Below are 15,112 nucleotides of genomic sequence, written 5' to 3'. Positions count from 1 at the left end.
ATCTGGCAAGACAGCTAATACAATGTGGCACATCAGGAAAAAAGTCTTGTGGTTCAAAAAATGTTGTCTATTGCCAGATATGAAGAACTTGAATAAGTATTTCTAAAACAGGAACTGTATTTATTCAGCAATTTTTAATGACTTAATGTAATAAGTCAATAACAATTACAAGAAATGTAATTAGTGTACTGTTGGAGATAATTCTAGCAGGACTGTTGCTATAAACCTTTTTCCACAACTGCAAACATCCCTTGTGCTTTTCAGTGGGCTTATAGCTACAACAAATTCTCTGTATGTTTGGGCCAAAGCCTCTAGCTTCTGTCCTGTAAATTTTATAGTGCTTTTATATGCAAAACATTGCAGCATTTTGGAAACATTAAGATGATTGCATGACTCACTTTAGGTGGTGGTGGTCTTATTTGGTTTTATATTTAAACTTGTTTCATTTAAGAAATGAAGCTTCTAAAATTTTCTGTCACTTGAGACATGTAGAGATTAAAGGCTTGTGCTATGCAGTACAAGTTGTTTAATTTATTGGGGTTTTTTCTCTTAGGGAGGTTAGAGGACTAATAAATTGAACATGCAAGTGTGGATGTACTCACATTTTTGTTTTCTACAGCTGTCCTCGTCCATGAGCTGATAATCTTTATTAAGTATCTGAGTTGGCTGCTGGTTTGTAGTTGACAAGTTCCTCTGCAGTTCTGTGTAAAGTAAAACTAAGTGTTATGAAGTTAGTTTGGGGTTCAGTAGGCTTTGTACTGCTCAAGGCTCAGACCAGAAAAGCTGAGGGATTACATTGCCGGTCTGGGACAAGTTAAAGGTGCTGGCATGGATTTTTAGGTCTGCCATGTTATCAGCACTGTTCAAGAAAACAGGCAGCCCATTGATACCTTACAGCTCCCCACTTCAGTGCATTGAGCTGGTTGGCCTTTCCTAGTGTTGGCTGAAAGAGGAATGCTGTTGCATCTGAGCAAAACTACATTAAGACAAGTAATTTACTAGAGTTTCTCATTAGTGCAGTGTAAAATCAGAAGCAGATCAGGAGGCTGCATGCAATTTCTAGGTGGTTTTGTTCAATTATTAGTATACTTTGTAATAATCTTGGGTGAGATCAAGCCATATTCAGAGCCAGGAAGTTGCATTGTTCATTATGTCTGTAAGGAAGCTAATCCTAGGGGATAGCCAGGCTAGAAAGTAAACAGTATGTGTAAGAGGCCCATGTGAGAATTTATGCTGCTAGTCGAGAAATGGGAGTCAAGCAGGACTGAGGCAAAAAGCTTTTGAAGTAAAAAAGAAGGGTTACATTTACTCAGTGCTAAGGGGGTTGGGCTGTGGACTGGGCTTCCTGCCCCAGCCTATTCTTCCAATTTTGTATAAGCCTCATTCTGTAAAGCAGGTGCTGCATGGAGCAACCCACAGAGGCAGCTAAATGGGGTATGCTGGGCACTGGAGCTGGGACAGATCTGGCATGGTAAGGAGAGAAAGGCACTTCCAGCTCCATTGCTCTGGCAGGTGCAACACAAGCCCCTACCATGACTTCTTGCAGGTGGCAGTGCTGTCCCTACTCTGCAACTCCCGACCTCTTCTTAGTGTCAGTGTTCTGGGTAACATGCTTTCCTCTCCCGAGGTGCAGGAGGGAAGCAAAAGCATGTCTTCCTGCTCTGCTGTTTGTGTTATGACCACAAAAAATAGGTGATACCATAGTGCTGCTCCTGTTTACACCAACAATCCTCTATAAGTCATAACCTTGGCCATTTGTCAAAACAAAGTTTAAAAACACAAGAACTACAAATGCAACAGAGTTAAAAAAACCCAAACTTTATTTATTATGTCAAAATAATTTGTATTTATACACAAATAAAGAAATTATTATAAACTTAGAAGATTCTGCTTTAATAATCTGATGTGTATTAGTAGTTGGTTCCCCAGCTTGCACTGTGTGAGGCATTTTAAAAATACAGTTAATATCCTCCTTGTGTTTTGGCTTAAATTTATAGCCAGTAGTAAATGCTCCATCTACCAGAAACACTCTGCAAACAGCACGTACTGTGTGCAGTTAAATCATTACATAGCCATTCCTGAGGTGTATGGGCTTGTCCTCAGTTGGACCGACTGACACAGCACTGCTGTGGAAGTGGCTCAGTTTGTTGTGAGCTTCCAAGTGCTAGAAGAGGTGCACTGAAGAAAAGCAAGTGCAGGTACACACCCCTTCTGCATTTGTTTTTTTTATTTCCAGGCAGTTTTGTGTGAAATAGTTAATTTCATAAAGCCTTACATAACTGCATAATGAAGAGGCAAAGAAGACAATGTAATGCTTGTAATCCTTTACATCAGTGTTTTCTTAATCTCTCTACAAGTACTCATTATGTTTTGGACCCACTGGTTATTGTAGAACTCAGCTCATGTTTTCAATAAGTTGGCAGTAGCTTGGGCACCTCAAAGGATTAAGCAGTTTTATTTTCTGGCTCTTCTCTAAACTACTGAGAGAAAGCTAATGATCTTTAATTGCTGACATCAGTCTTGGGAGTTCAGGACAGAAGTGTAAGAGCTGGCTAGAGATGTTAATACATTCCCTCTGGCCTGGATAAATCACCCTATTTTCACCTGTGATGAGCAGATAGGGGTCTCCTGAATATTTTAAGCTCTCCCTTTAACTTATTTGAACCTTCTTCCAGGCTTCTCTGTGATCACGATATATAACTTGGAAAGAATGCAATCTTTCAGTTACAAAGGATCTGTAAAAGTATCATCATGATTTGGTATTACTGGTTTTTAGTGGAGTACCACTGGGAAGTTCTGCAGGAGTCTCTGTTTATAGGATGGGTATCAGTGGCTGTAAGGAACTCATCAATTATACAGCACATGCTATGTCTGTCTGCATTTTTATCCTATGCTGCATGCATGTGAAGTCATTGCAGTTGCTTTCCTAGAGGTTTCATTATCTAAATGGCAACAACTTGACATTGTTTTGCTTTTTCTAATCTGTTTTGGGGGAAAAGAGTCACACACAGCTTTGAGAGATCAAAGTATTGGCTATCAAACTTAACAAAATCAACAGATGGGAGTGGTCCCTTAACATGGTGTTACATTCATACTTCTGCTGTGCTGTGCATTCCAGAACCAAATACTCAGATAATTTCTACTTAAATATCTTAAGGGAAAAGGTGAGGAGTCAGTGCTGAAACTGATTCCTAGGTTTGGCAGTCTTACCAGTTTGCACTAGGGTGCTGGGCATATCATTTGTCCTCTGTTAATTTCTCTCTATGCAACCGAGAGGCTGGTATCTATTATGGAAGGACATTTTGAATAGCATTTGTAAAGTGCTTTGAAGATTAGAAATGCTGTTCAAATGTTCGTAAATTATGCTGCATTTGTTGCAAGATGATTAGATTCATGATTCTGATTTTGTCACCTCATTTCAGGGTTGTTAAAAAAATAAATATCTACAGATAAGTGCTATCACAGCTTTTCACTAAAAGAAACGTTTAAGCTAAGTACCAACTTAACTACAGAACAAGAAGTATCTCTGGAACAAAACATGTCTGTATGCAGTCCTTAATATATGGAAAATGATAAATGTGCAATATGGCCTCTGCAAAATGTAGGTTTAGGCTGAACTTCACACTCTGCAAGATGGAAATTTTCTGACAGTTCTGTGTGAAAATCCATTTCAATAACTCAGTCACAGGCAAGGTCCACACATCTTATGTCAAACTTACACAAACACTCTGCTAGCTGCAGAACAGTAAGTGTACTTATGGGAAGTGTAAGTACCGTCTCCAGTTTGCTTTCTGAAAAAAAATTATTTTTTAGTTTAGTAATTTTAGACAGTTTTAGGGCTTCACTTTTAAGACAGGCCTTTCAAGATGTACACAGTGGACCACATCCTCAGCTGGCACAAACTGCAATGGCTTCAGCAGAATTGCCACTGTCCTCTGGGTTGCTAAGCTTATCTTTGTCACTCAACTTAGAGTGATACAAGATATATCACAATCCACAGCTGACATTCTCAAACTTGAGAAAGGGTAAGTGGAAAAAGTATCATCCTACCTTATTTTTAACTTCATGCTGAAGCAGCATTAATCTCAATTGTCAGCCTATTTCCATAGTTAAGAGTTAGTTTTAGTCAAGTGTTCAGAAGAGACTGGGTATTGAGTGGTACCAATTTAGTGCTTATTGCTACAGGGCCACTTGGAGTTTCTGTTGTGTCATCTCTGTGGTTTCTGTGTGACATAACTATCTCTGCCACTGCATGTCAGATTAGAAATCCCGAATATGTGGATCCTTTGTTCAACTATCAGCACTCTCTAAGCTGGATACTTCTTCAGGTACCAGCAGAGCCAAGTCTTCCCCATTCCAGCTTGTGCACAGAAGCCAGCTGTAAGACAAAGATAACACAGGTATCTTTAGCTGAGATAGTTCAGTATAACAAGCTGATTCAGCACCAACAAACACAAAGGCTAGCTCTCTGCAGCCATCCTCTGTGGCACAAATGTGTCTTAGTAAACAAAAGCAGTGACACCATTTGCCCTAATTACAAAAGTCAGATAATATTATTACTGTCGCCTTTGAGCACAGTACTAAACTACTCTGCCTGTTACAGACTGGAACAGCTACCTTTTCTGCTCTCCAACTGCATGACACTCTAAAAAAAAAGGTGCAGAGAAAGGGTATTCAAAGGGTCAGATATCTGAAGTTAATGACAGAAGGTAAAGAAATATAAATTTCAGGAATTTATGGCGGTGATGTGCTACAGTACTGATTGCAAGATGGGCTGATTGATGGTAAATATGTTTCCTTTTCTGCAGTAGAGGTTGCTGTCAACATACACTTTCTCTACTTACACTGAACTAAACTAAAGGTAATATTTAATAGAACAAGTACTTACTGTGCCTTTGTTAATGTAACTGAATTTGTCAATTATTTTATTACTTTACTGGAAAGTATTCTACTCACATGCAAGACCCCTTTGCTTCAATTCCCTCAGGTCCAAGACCCATCACTACCTAAAATTACCATTAATATAGATTCTCTGTAAAGACTGTGTAAATAATTATAATGAAGCAAGAATAGACTTGAAATTTTGTGAAATGTTCTACATCTACAGCATTATCACTGCCTGTTTAAATCTTAAAATGCAGCTGATGCAGAGATAAAAGACCGAGGTGAAGTCTAAGTATCAGGAAAAAATATACAAGTCTCCAGCCAGAGTGCCACCCTCTTAAGAAAAACATATTTTCCCCCAAATGTAAATTTATCTAATGAAAATTGATTATTCTGTCATTTAGATTTTTGTTTCAGCATCCTAAAAAGAATTTATACTGGAAATAATGCAAAGTGATCTTTGCTTTATGAGTACTCATTAATGGTATTTCACTCTGCGTATTACTAGATAGTCACTAGATATGATTAGACAAAACTGCTACAGAGGCCTATTTTTTAAAACATATTTAGAAGTTTATTCTTTTAGGATTTAAAATCCTTTACTGATTTTAATGATACTGGGTCACAAGGTACCCATGACCAAAGACCTCAACAGGTAGCTTTTCAGTAAACCAAGTGGGTGACTGTCACATTTATAACCCTCATTAGCATCTAGAAGAGCTCAGATTGCAAAATTAAGTTCATGCCTTTCACGTGATCTGTGGGAAAGGCTTTCCTGGAAGAAAGACCAAGTAAAGGTCTCAAACCAAGGGAAGTTACACGTGCAGTCAAGGGTATGGTATATCCCACTGGCAGCACATTCAGGATAGGCTTCAGTTTGGGGGAAATTCACAGCACAGAGCTGAGGGAAGGTAGCTGGATCAGGGAAAAGCTGTGAAGATAGAACCACTACAGCACCCTAGCAGATAGGAAAGTTTGAGAGCTACTGCACTAAACTATTCACCTTCAATTAATGTCAAAATAGAAATTACTGGCAAAGGCAGTCAGAAGAACGCTCCTGATCTGTACTTACCACAGGACAGACAGAGGAATTAGACAGAGGCCTGCTGACAGGAGAAAGTTAAATCCTGAAAACCATGCAACAGTAGTTGCATAGAGAATGTTAAAAACTGAAATTGACATTGTGCCGGTCACAACTTCTAAACAGGCAATACAAGCAAACACAGCACCTGCCAAAAATAAATGGGCAAATTACAAACAAAACAAAATCTCTTCAAAGCATTGAATTTTTTAAACGTGGTTCAAAAAATGTATCTGTTCACAGTATTTTTGCAAGTATGCAAGTTCCAACCGCTAGATGATCATACTTTACTATGAAAGTGTCTTCTGTGGCAACTCCTACAAAATGCTAGTTATTTTAAATGAACAAAAAAACCAAGAAATAAACAACACATTTTGTTGATGGAAACTATTTTTCTTTACTATTATTCTGTCACCATGCCTACTTTCTTGCATTTGCTTATCACATCAAGTTTAACCTGTTCATCCTCACTAACCATGTTGTGCACATCTCCATCCTTTACCCCTTCCAGTTCTCTTCTTCATTCTTACTTTTCTTGTTCCTTCCTTCTCTAACCTTCACTCTTACATGTGGAAAAGACTGGTTCAACAAGGACTGCTGGTTCAGCTTAAAACCACTGCCATTTTCCATTTTGGAAAAGAAACAAACAACATTTTTTGGACTGCACTACCCTTTGGGGAGGCAGTCTATCCCATTAAGTGTCTTGTTGAACACATTTTCCTGAGCGACATTCATAGTCATAGGACCATAACCAATATCACACTAGGTAAGCAGAAAAGGATGACAAGAGGTAACCTGACTGCTGCATCAAATGACTCAAGTAGCCAAAGCCTTGAAGAATGCCAAGAAACTCAATACCAGAGGTGCATTTTAGCACAGCTAGCACAAAAAGATCTTTGTTTTAGTGTATGAAGATTAATCTTTTAAAAAATAAAACAAAGCAACTCGGGAAAATGTTTCTAGAAGTATATATTTCCCAAAATCTAGAAAATACACACTCCTCAAAAGCAAAATACGGGCTATTAGAGCCATATTTTGAGGCCTGACATGCTTTCTTCGGTGTTCCATAAGGAAAGGACTTTGAGAAGTATTAAGTTATATTTCTTGGGACATGTTTAGAAGCCACAGGCCTGAAGTTGGGTTCCTGCTCCATAGCTGAGGATACAAGTCTAATTGTTTCTAAGTGCTATGAAGATTGACCACCTACTGCTTACCTTTTTAAATTAGTGAGAAACTGACTAAATAACAAAAACATATCTTTCTCTGCATGCCAAAATCTTGTGAATGTAGAAGCCCTTGTGAAATCACACTCAGGCATTCTGGTATTGGGCATTCTTCTGCTTCAAATTTCCCATGGTCTTTAATTTAAGAACAGTATTTTGTTTGAAAATTGAAACTTGCAGTACTTTTTAACACAGTGTTGTTTATATTTAATTCAGAAGCAGAAACCATTAATGTCAAGACACAGGCTCGTATTATACAGAACTTGAAAGAACAATCTTAAAGTACCAATACAGATCTGTTTGTTTAAAGTTAATCTTTATGCAGCTCTATTCTGAAGCACTGTATTATTTTATTGTTTAAAAAGAATTCTACTTACCCTGTTCACCAGGGAGAACCACTTTTGACAGCATGGATCGGAGAACAGGAATAGGCATGAAGCAGAACAAAGATGGCACTCTCACTGTAAAGCAGCCATGAGACATTGAAGTAATAAAATCCAGGCATTTACAAATATCTATTGCAACTGCATTAGTCATATACTTTTGAACACTTAGTTCCCCAAACAGTAAAAGGCAACAGAAAAGTCAGACTAGATGTGCATTGAGACAAAATTCTCCAAGAACAGAGAAATTAATAAATCAAATATATTTTGACATCACCAAAACCATAAGCAGGTAATTCCATTGTTTCTCCACACAGTTCATCTTTTAATCAAATCTGAGATCAGTCTGATCAACCATTTATATTTTACCTCTCTATGACCCTTTCAAGGTGGCATGTTCAATATCCAACAATGCATTCACTATAGATATCACAGCAGTATTTTCATATACATTGTTGACCATGGAAAAACTGATTCTGAACTTACCTAAAAACATGAGCAGAGTAGTTTTGGCAAAGGCAGCCATAATCATTCCTCCAATGTAAGAAAGCATCCCAATAAAGACAATATAAATGTCTTTGAGATATTTGGAAAATAAGTAAACTCCTAAAAAGCTGGTCAGCGAGATAGAAGTGGATGCAGCTGCTCCATATCCGATGTATACTTCATTCCAGCAGAGCGGCTCATCCAGTTCATACAGTGTAAAAAGTGAACTCCCACCCAGCACAGTAAATAGGTAAGTCATAAATGTAAAAAGTAACACAATTATTAAAATTCTCTTCTTGTAAGGGGCAGTTTGAAAAAGCATGTACACTCCAGAAAATGTCTCCCTAAGAAGTTCTTTCCAGGATGCTGGTGCTTCATGCTGGAATTGAGATATGCCTATGGTATCTTCCAGAAAAAATATAATATAGATGATATTAATGACATGGAGAAGAGATGCTATCACAAATGTCCATGCAAAGCCTATTCCTCTTAGAAAGTAGCCAGATGACAGTCCTGCCAATCCAGATACAACTCCAAAAATCAAATCCACTACAGCTATTCGTGTTGTTTTCTGCTTCTCATCATGACACTCCTCTGCTATGTAAGCAAAGCCTCCTCCAAGGAAGGTTGCTATACTCCCAAACAGTCCAGTAATAAATGCGACTGCAAATAGGACAGATAGTGACAAGGAAAAATATGATATTGCAGTCAAGCTAATACCAGAAATCAAAGCTCCCATTGATGGTAAAACTAAAGACCTTTTGTGTCCCTGGCGATCCCCATTAGCTACAATGACAAAGGCAATTATAAGGCTGGGAATGGCTCTAGTTAAGTCCAACTGCATATTAAAAACAGAGGCTTTTTCTTGAACTTCCTGCAAAGAGAAAATAAAAATAATTGTAACTACTATAATACATTGGGAAAAAAAATCTGTCACAATATTACACACATAATTATTAATATGCAATATAATGAATATCACTGTATATGTTTATCAATTAGAAGTTATACTATTATAAAACATAATACATGCAATGTAGTTTTATAATATTATAACACATTTTGATGTACTAGGCTATAATAAAAGACATTGCATATTCAGTCTTTCATAATTTGATCTTCAATATTCCTCAAACATTCCCTGTTACATTTTAATCCAAAACTTAGAGCTTAAGACACAGTCTTACTGTTGACAGAGAAGTTTCAATGCAGACAAGAGAACAATCCTTTTGAACATGCACTTACAAGAGCTGTAAGTATCTTTAACTGCAAGTACCCCCTTCAATACAGGGTAAAGCAAGAGGGCACTGGGCTGTTTTAATACTCTTCAGAAATCAATAGTAAGCCAGTCACTGATGAAGGAACACAGCCCATGCTCCCTCCTCACAGAAGATCATTTTTCCTCCCAAATAATTCTACTGAGGGGGTTACAGGGAACAGTTAATGGACTGGAGCACACTATGCAAGTAAACAAATCACAATTTGCTCTGACATCCCACTGTAGAATCTTATTAGTACTATTACAAACAACAGAAACAACCAAAAATGTGAAGTATAGCTTTAAATATTGTACTGACTCACAGGTATGTGAATTAATGGATTTTGTAAACACTGTAAAGCTCTGGGTTCAGAAATTGTCCAAATCAGTGATGTCTCTACAGGTACATCACAGCAGGTATTCACATAAGGAACAGCAACTAACACTATAAAAATAAACTGTAAACACCCATTATGAGGAAAATTTCAGAGTTCTTTTTAGCAGAAGAATAAAAATAAAAGGTGACTGAAAAACAGCTATTTAACAGAGCATGAACAGCTGCAGAAAAAAAAAAATTAATTAAAAAAATAAAATTGTTATGAAGCCAGCTTCTAAAGGACACTCAGCAAGCTAATTCAGATCTTGTTTTTAATACATAGATGCAGAAGAGATGAGCAGCCACAACAGCCCTTTCAAAGACAACCCCTTGATCAGACAGGAGGGGAAAAGGAAGCAATTTTATTCATACAAACCCTTTAAACTAGCTAAGATAAAGTTTCAGGTGCAGAGAGTAAAGTCTTGCTGAAAGTCTTGGAGTTTTCTGAGGCACAACACTGACTTGGGCAGGAATTGTGCTCTTCAATCAGCAACAGGTAGACTTCTGCAAATCTGCCCACACCATTCTCAGCTTGTATTCAAGCCATCTATACTTCAAGTTTCAGGCATCTCATCTGTAGCTAGCATAATCCTGACTGAGCAGCATCCAAAATGATGAAAAACCCCTTGAACTTACAGGAATGTACTTTGGTCAATTTTAAAAGCTGCTGAATGCTTTATAAAGTAATATTTATATTAACAGGCAGAGACCATGAGTTTCTCATTCACTTTCTTCCTTTGCTTACAAGATACCAGGTTTTATTACAAGAGGAAAATCCAACTGACCCTGAGGTTCTCAAGGAAAGCCTTCAAGATCCCCAGCACTCCAAAGTCTTTTGCTCCCTTCCCTTATGGTGTCTGACTGCCCTAGCATTCATGACATCCTGTCCACTGGCCAGCAATGCTGTCACCCTGGAAGGGTCAAAACCATGAAGACTGAACAAATGGAGATGGAAAATGTTATTTAATCTTTAACTGACAAAAAGAACGCTATATAGTTGCAGACATTGCTTCTTTACTAGGATTGTCTTGTTCAAAGCCATGAGCATAAAAAAATGCTACTATGTTAAAAGTAAAACGAAATGTTAATATGTATCATCTCAACCCACATTAACCATGAAATACAAGGATTATTGCCAGACCATAATGAAGTGTAAAACTGAAAGAGTAAAAAACCCAAAACTTGGGTGTCCTTGTTTTGGAAGAAGCTGTGCAACACACAAAACATGGCTGCACATCCAGGTACCACGTGTGACCGTGAACTTGCCGAGATGAAAAACTTGATGTCTACTGAAGGCTACAGACAAAAGTACAGGAAAAATCCATTTAGAGTGTAAGGCATGCAACTGCTCACTCCATGGTTTTATAAAGACAAAGGAAAAGAATATAGAAAATGATAAGTCAAACCTTCAGCTGCTTTAAAATCACATGACTCTATTAAATAATCAATGGAACGATATATATTTAAAGAGAAAGGTCTAGATTTTTAATCTGCAAATTCACTCTACTCTGAAAACTTACAGTGGACAGAGATAGATATTTCAATCACCTATTTCAAAATTAAAAGAATTAAAATGAAGAAGTAATTAACGTATATAAAATTAAATTAAGAGAGAAGTGCAGCACCTGAGATTGAATAATATAAAGGACATGATAAACTCACAGCTCATAAGATAAAATATTGCTGAGTAGCAAGGGGAAATGAATGGTTTGGATAATAAATCAATGGAATGGGGCAAACAAAGTTTAATGATTAATTATATAGCTCTTTCTGAGATATTAAAAAAAGGATTATCCAAGCTGGTGATCAGAATGCTTCAGTTTATATTCAAATTACCTTCAAACTCAATTTATTATAAGATTATTATTTTTTTCAAATTGTAAAAAATAATTAATCTAAATTCTGAACAGACTAACTATTTTGAATTATATTCTATTCTTTATGCAGGCTCCAAGTGATTTTTTTCTTCCATTTCCTTTTGCATTTTGCTTTGAAATAGGTGAGATTAGTATAAAGCTTCCTCATCCTTAGAACATATGGACTTACACTAAATTAACTGTTAAGAGAGATGTTCTTTTAAACATTAATGCCAAACAGGGCCTAACAGCAAAAGTTATAACATTATAAACCTAATTCAGTTAGGTTTAGGTTAGGAAGGTCTTGGAAAAACAGGAATACCAACTTCACACCTTGCAAAAGAGTTTAGAATTAAGTTACTGGATCTTCTCTTTGGCCCATACACAGGACCATTACTCAGCACAGAGGCCCATTTGCACTTAAATTAATGCATGTTTTGAGCTCTTACATTGTTACACTATGGTAACTAGTGTGGTATGAAAATGCAGCAAGGCATCCAGACAAGAGTATAATTGTTCAAAAGCTCATGCCCTACTGGCAATCACTGAAATGCAGGGAACAGAAATTTGGCAGGAATGGGAAATGAAGTTCTGTTGGCCATTATTCAACTGCTGTCTTGAAGGACTCATGTTCTCAAATATCAATTTAACTATAATTTTTAAACCAAAGACCTGTAAAATGTGAATATGTCATCACATCAGAGACGCTATCTAAACTTCAGGTGAAATCAAGCACTCTGCTTCAGTGTTTTGAGAAAAGAAATATGAAATCTTATATCTTGAACCATAGGTGGTGGCAATTTGAAAATCAAGTTTAATTTGAGGAGGTTGCAAAATGCAAAGATGTATTTGAAATGTTGATTTCTTCATGGGCTCTGCAATTAGAATTGTATACTTAGAGAAAACAGCCAGACACAGCATCAAATGGGAAGCTAATACTAAAGAAAACATTTTTTTGGGAGCAACATACAAGCATTACTCTGACAACAACTGGTAATTACCTCCATGGGTCAGCCCAGAAGCCATGTTGGACCACAATTCTATTGACATTTTCACATTTTTCCTACTAAGACCAGCTTCTGTCACATGACAAAGAACATAACGCCACACTAAAAGTCCTGAATTATTTCTTTGATCACCTTCACTGGAAGCATGTACCATTAACAATCTCTTTTTATATATGACAAATGAGGCAGATAAGCTCAGGTGTTCAGTCTTGCACATATGCAGCACATCAGAGATTCAGATATGGGATGTGAGCAAAAATTTTCAAGTACGACCTTTTCAGCAGTGTAAGGGAATGCCAGCTGACTGTTTCTGTAACCCCAACTTCTGTGTAATTCATATGGTGAATCATTTACTTTTCTGACCCTACAGTGGTTTCATCTTTCACTTTATCCAACCCAACTGCCAGTTGTTGTTGACAAATATGGTTCTATTGCGCTTCTTCTGAAAACATATTCCCTCTGCTGTTCCCATGTTAAGACACAAAAATCATGTGGCCACTGAGTGTGCCCGAGCAGCGTATTGCTTCAGAAAATAAAACAACATTCAAAAAACAACACCCCCAAACTAGAGATGAGCTTTCCATTGAATCAATGCCCCACTCAAATCCAAACCATAACCTGTAACTGCAGAACTGTGAGATACGACACATGGGGTGAGAGGGGGAAAGGAAATTGAGAATTACCATCTCTTCTGCTGGCAGCTCACAGCTAGCTCTGCTTCAGTGTGCCATTAAAACTGCACTGGAAGTGCCATGGAAGAGGTACCAGTCAACAGCTAGCTATCCAGCACATTGAACTATGGAAAAGTGCTAAAAATGTAACTGACCATAGGATCTTGTCATTTTGATGTACTTGTATTCCAGCAAGGCAGACTAGTACTCTGAATGGCAAACCATCAACTGTATTTGATCATGCAAAGATCAGTTGAATTTTTCCCACATTTTAAAACCACAAAAAAATTTAATCTCCCCTGTTCCTTGTTCTTGTAATTCATTTGAAATACATGTATTTTAAGCTAGATGCTATTCCTCAAAATTACAGGGCATTTGCTAAACTTCCCATGGTTACAAAGAACAGAAGGAGCCAGAGAGACAACGGGCGCCTCACAAACACAACAATCACAATGGTGTGGGAGGAGGAGCCTCCACCTCCAGTTGTACCCGCTGTAATGCCAGCCCAATGCTAACTTGGTCCCCATTCTCTCAGGCGATTTTCAAGTTCCACTAAATTACGAATTTCCCTCAGTATTCTCCTGGAGACAAGTCTTTGTCTTTAAAGCCCTATCACTAGTACAGCATAACATTAGAGTGAGGAGGCAGTGAAGTGAGAACACGTTACAAAACTACGGCTTTCTGGAGAATTAAAGGTTAAGGTTATAAAACAGGAGGTAATACTGAGGCAGCACCTCCTGGCTGGAAGTTTATTTACAATTATTATTCCTCCCCCGCCACTTGCCTTCTGTTTGATATAAGCCGGGCTGCTCTTATTCTGCTCGCAGTGACTAACATTGCTGTCGCTCACGAAAGTGGAGTTATACTCCTGCTCCCACAGCCGCCGGTAAATAAACTGCTGCACCAGCGGGCTCGTCAGGGAAGACGCAAAAATGTAGATGAAAATGACGGGCTCCACGCACAGAACCTTCCTCATTTCTGGGTCCGGGCTTCAAACCCTGCGCCAGAAAGCAAATCGCAAGTGCTCCCGAGGTGAAAGCGAAACCCCGAGCGGCGGCCGGCGGGCTGACAGCCCCAGGCACGGGGGGCACGCTCCGCCAGCCCCGTCCCGGAGCGCAGCGGTCCCGGCTGCGCCCCGCCGCCTGTCCCCGTCCCGCAGCGCCGTGCCAGCGGAGGCGGGACGGGGCGGCCGTGTCCCTCGGCGGAGGGGTGTCCCTCAGCGGAGGAGAGTCCCCGCCGCGCCGTCACCGCCCCCGGGCCGCGAGAGGACGAGGCCGGGCGCCGCCATCTCGGCGCGGCCCGCGGGCGGGGCGCTGCGGCGGGCGGGGCCGGGCCGGCGGCGGAGCGGGGTCCCTGTGCCCGCGGGTGTCGCCGCCGCCGGCTTGTCCCCGCGCCGGGGATGCGGAGCTCAGGACACATCCGCACCCTGGAGGTTTCAGCAGTGAGCCGCACGCCGCCACTCAGCGCTCCCCGGGCCCGCGGCGCGTTCGGGCTGCTTACACAACGAGGATCTATCTGCGCGACCAGCGGCGTCGCTGCCTCGATCCGCACCGCCACCCCGGCCTGGAGCTCAGCCTGCGCGGGGCCAGGTGCCCGTGCCTGGCCGAAGGGGAGCCGCGGCGTGCTGCCGCCCCGTGCTGCCGTGCGCTCTGCTCGCAGCTGACTTAGCTCAGAGGTTTTATTATAGCTGCACCCCTTCCGTGTGCTCTCGGCTTGTCAGCCTGTGTAAAAGCAACATTTGTTTGTTTGCCACCAGCTGGTCTCTCATTAATAGAATCATAAAGCTGTGTAGGTTGGATAAGACCTCTAATATCATGAAGTCTAACTACTAACTCAGCACTGCTAGGAAGAGATAGATCTCGCTCTCTGGGTCTGGCATAGCTGGTG

General features: G+C 39.6%; 1 protein-coding gene across 1 annotated transcript; it reads right to left on the bottom strand.

Annotated features, from left to right (window-relative positions):
- Positions 1 to 4,176: 4,176 nt before the first annotated feature.
- SLC46A3 (solute carrier family 46 member 3) lies at positions 4,177 to 14,216 on the bottom strand. Its single transcript, XM_021541979.3, has 5 exons — positions 14,010 to 14,216; positions 8,058 to 8,931; positions 7,566 to 7,649; positions 5,957 to 6,113; positions 4,177 to 4,378 (listed from the first exon to the last, which is right to left on the bottom strand). Exons 1-5 carry the CDS (start codon positions 14,199 to 14,201, stop codon positions 4,291 to 4,293), a joined length of 1,395 nt encoding a protein of 464 aa, XP_021397654.2. The 5' UTR covers positions 14,202 to 14,216; the 3' UTR covers positions 4,177 to 4,290.
- Positions 14,217 to 15,112: the final 896 nt, after the last annotated feature.

Source organism: Lonchura striata, chromosome 2, assembly GCF_046129695.1.
Source record: "Lonchura striata isolate bLonStr1 chromosome 2, bLonStr1.mat, whole genome shotgun sequence".
NCBI classification, from domain to species: domain Eukaryota; kingdom Metazoa; phylum Chordata; class Aves; order Passeriformes; family Estrildidae; genus Lonchura; species Lonchura striata.
Note: the sequence above shows the minus strand (reverse complement) of the source record. Positions and strands in the feature narration are given on the sequence as shown.

Coding starts and splice junctions, on each gene's coding strand:
- SLC46A3 (XM_021541979.3), bottom strand. CDS start 14,201: ATGAGGAAGGTTCTGTGCGTGGAGCCCGTCATTTTCATCTACATTTTT. Junction 8,932..14,009: donor CGGCTTATATCAAACAGAAG/GCAAGTGGCGGG, acceptor TTCTCTTTGCAG/GAAGTTCAAGAAAAAGCCTC. Junction 4,379..5,956: donor ATTCCTCTGTCTGTCCTGTG/GTAAGTACAGAT, acceptor TTTGTCTTACAG/CTGGCTTCTGTGCACAAGCT.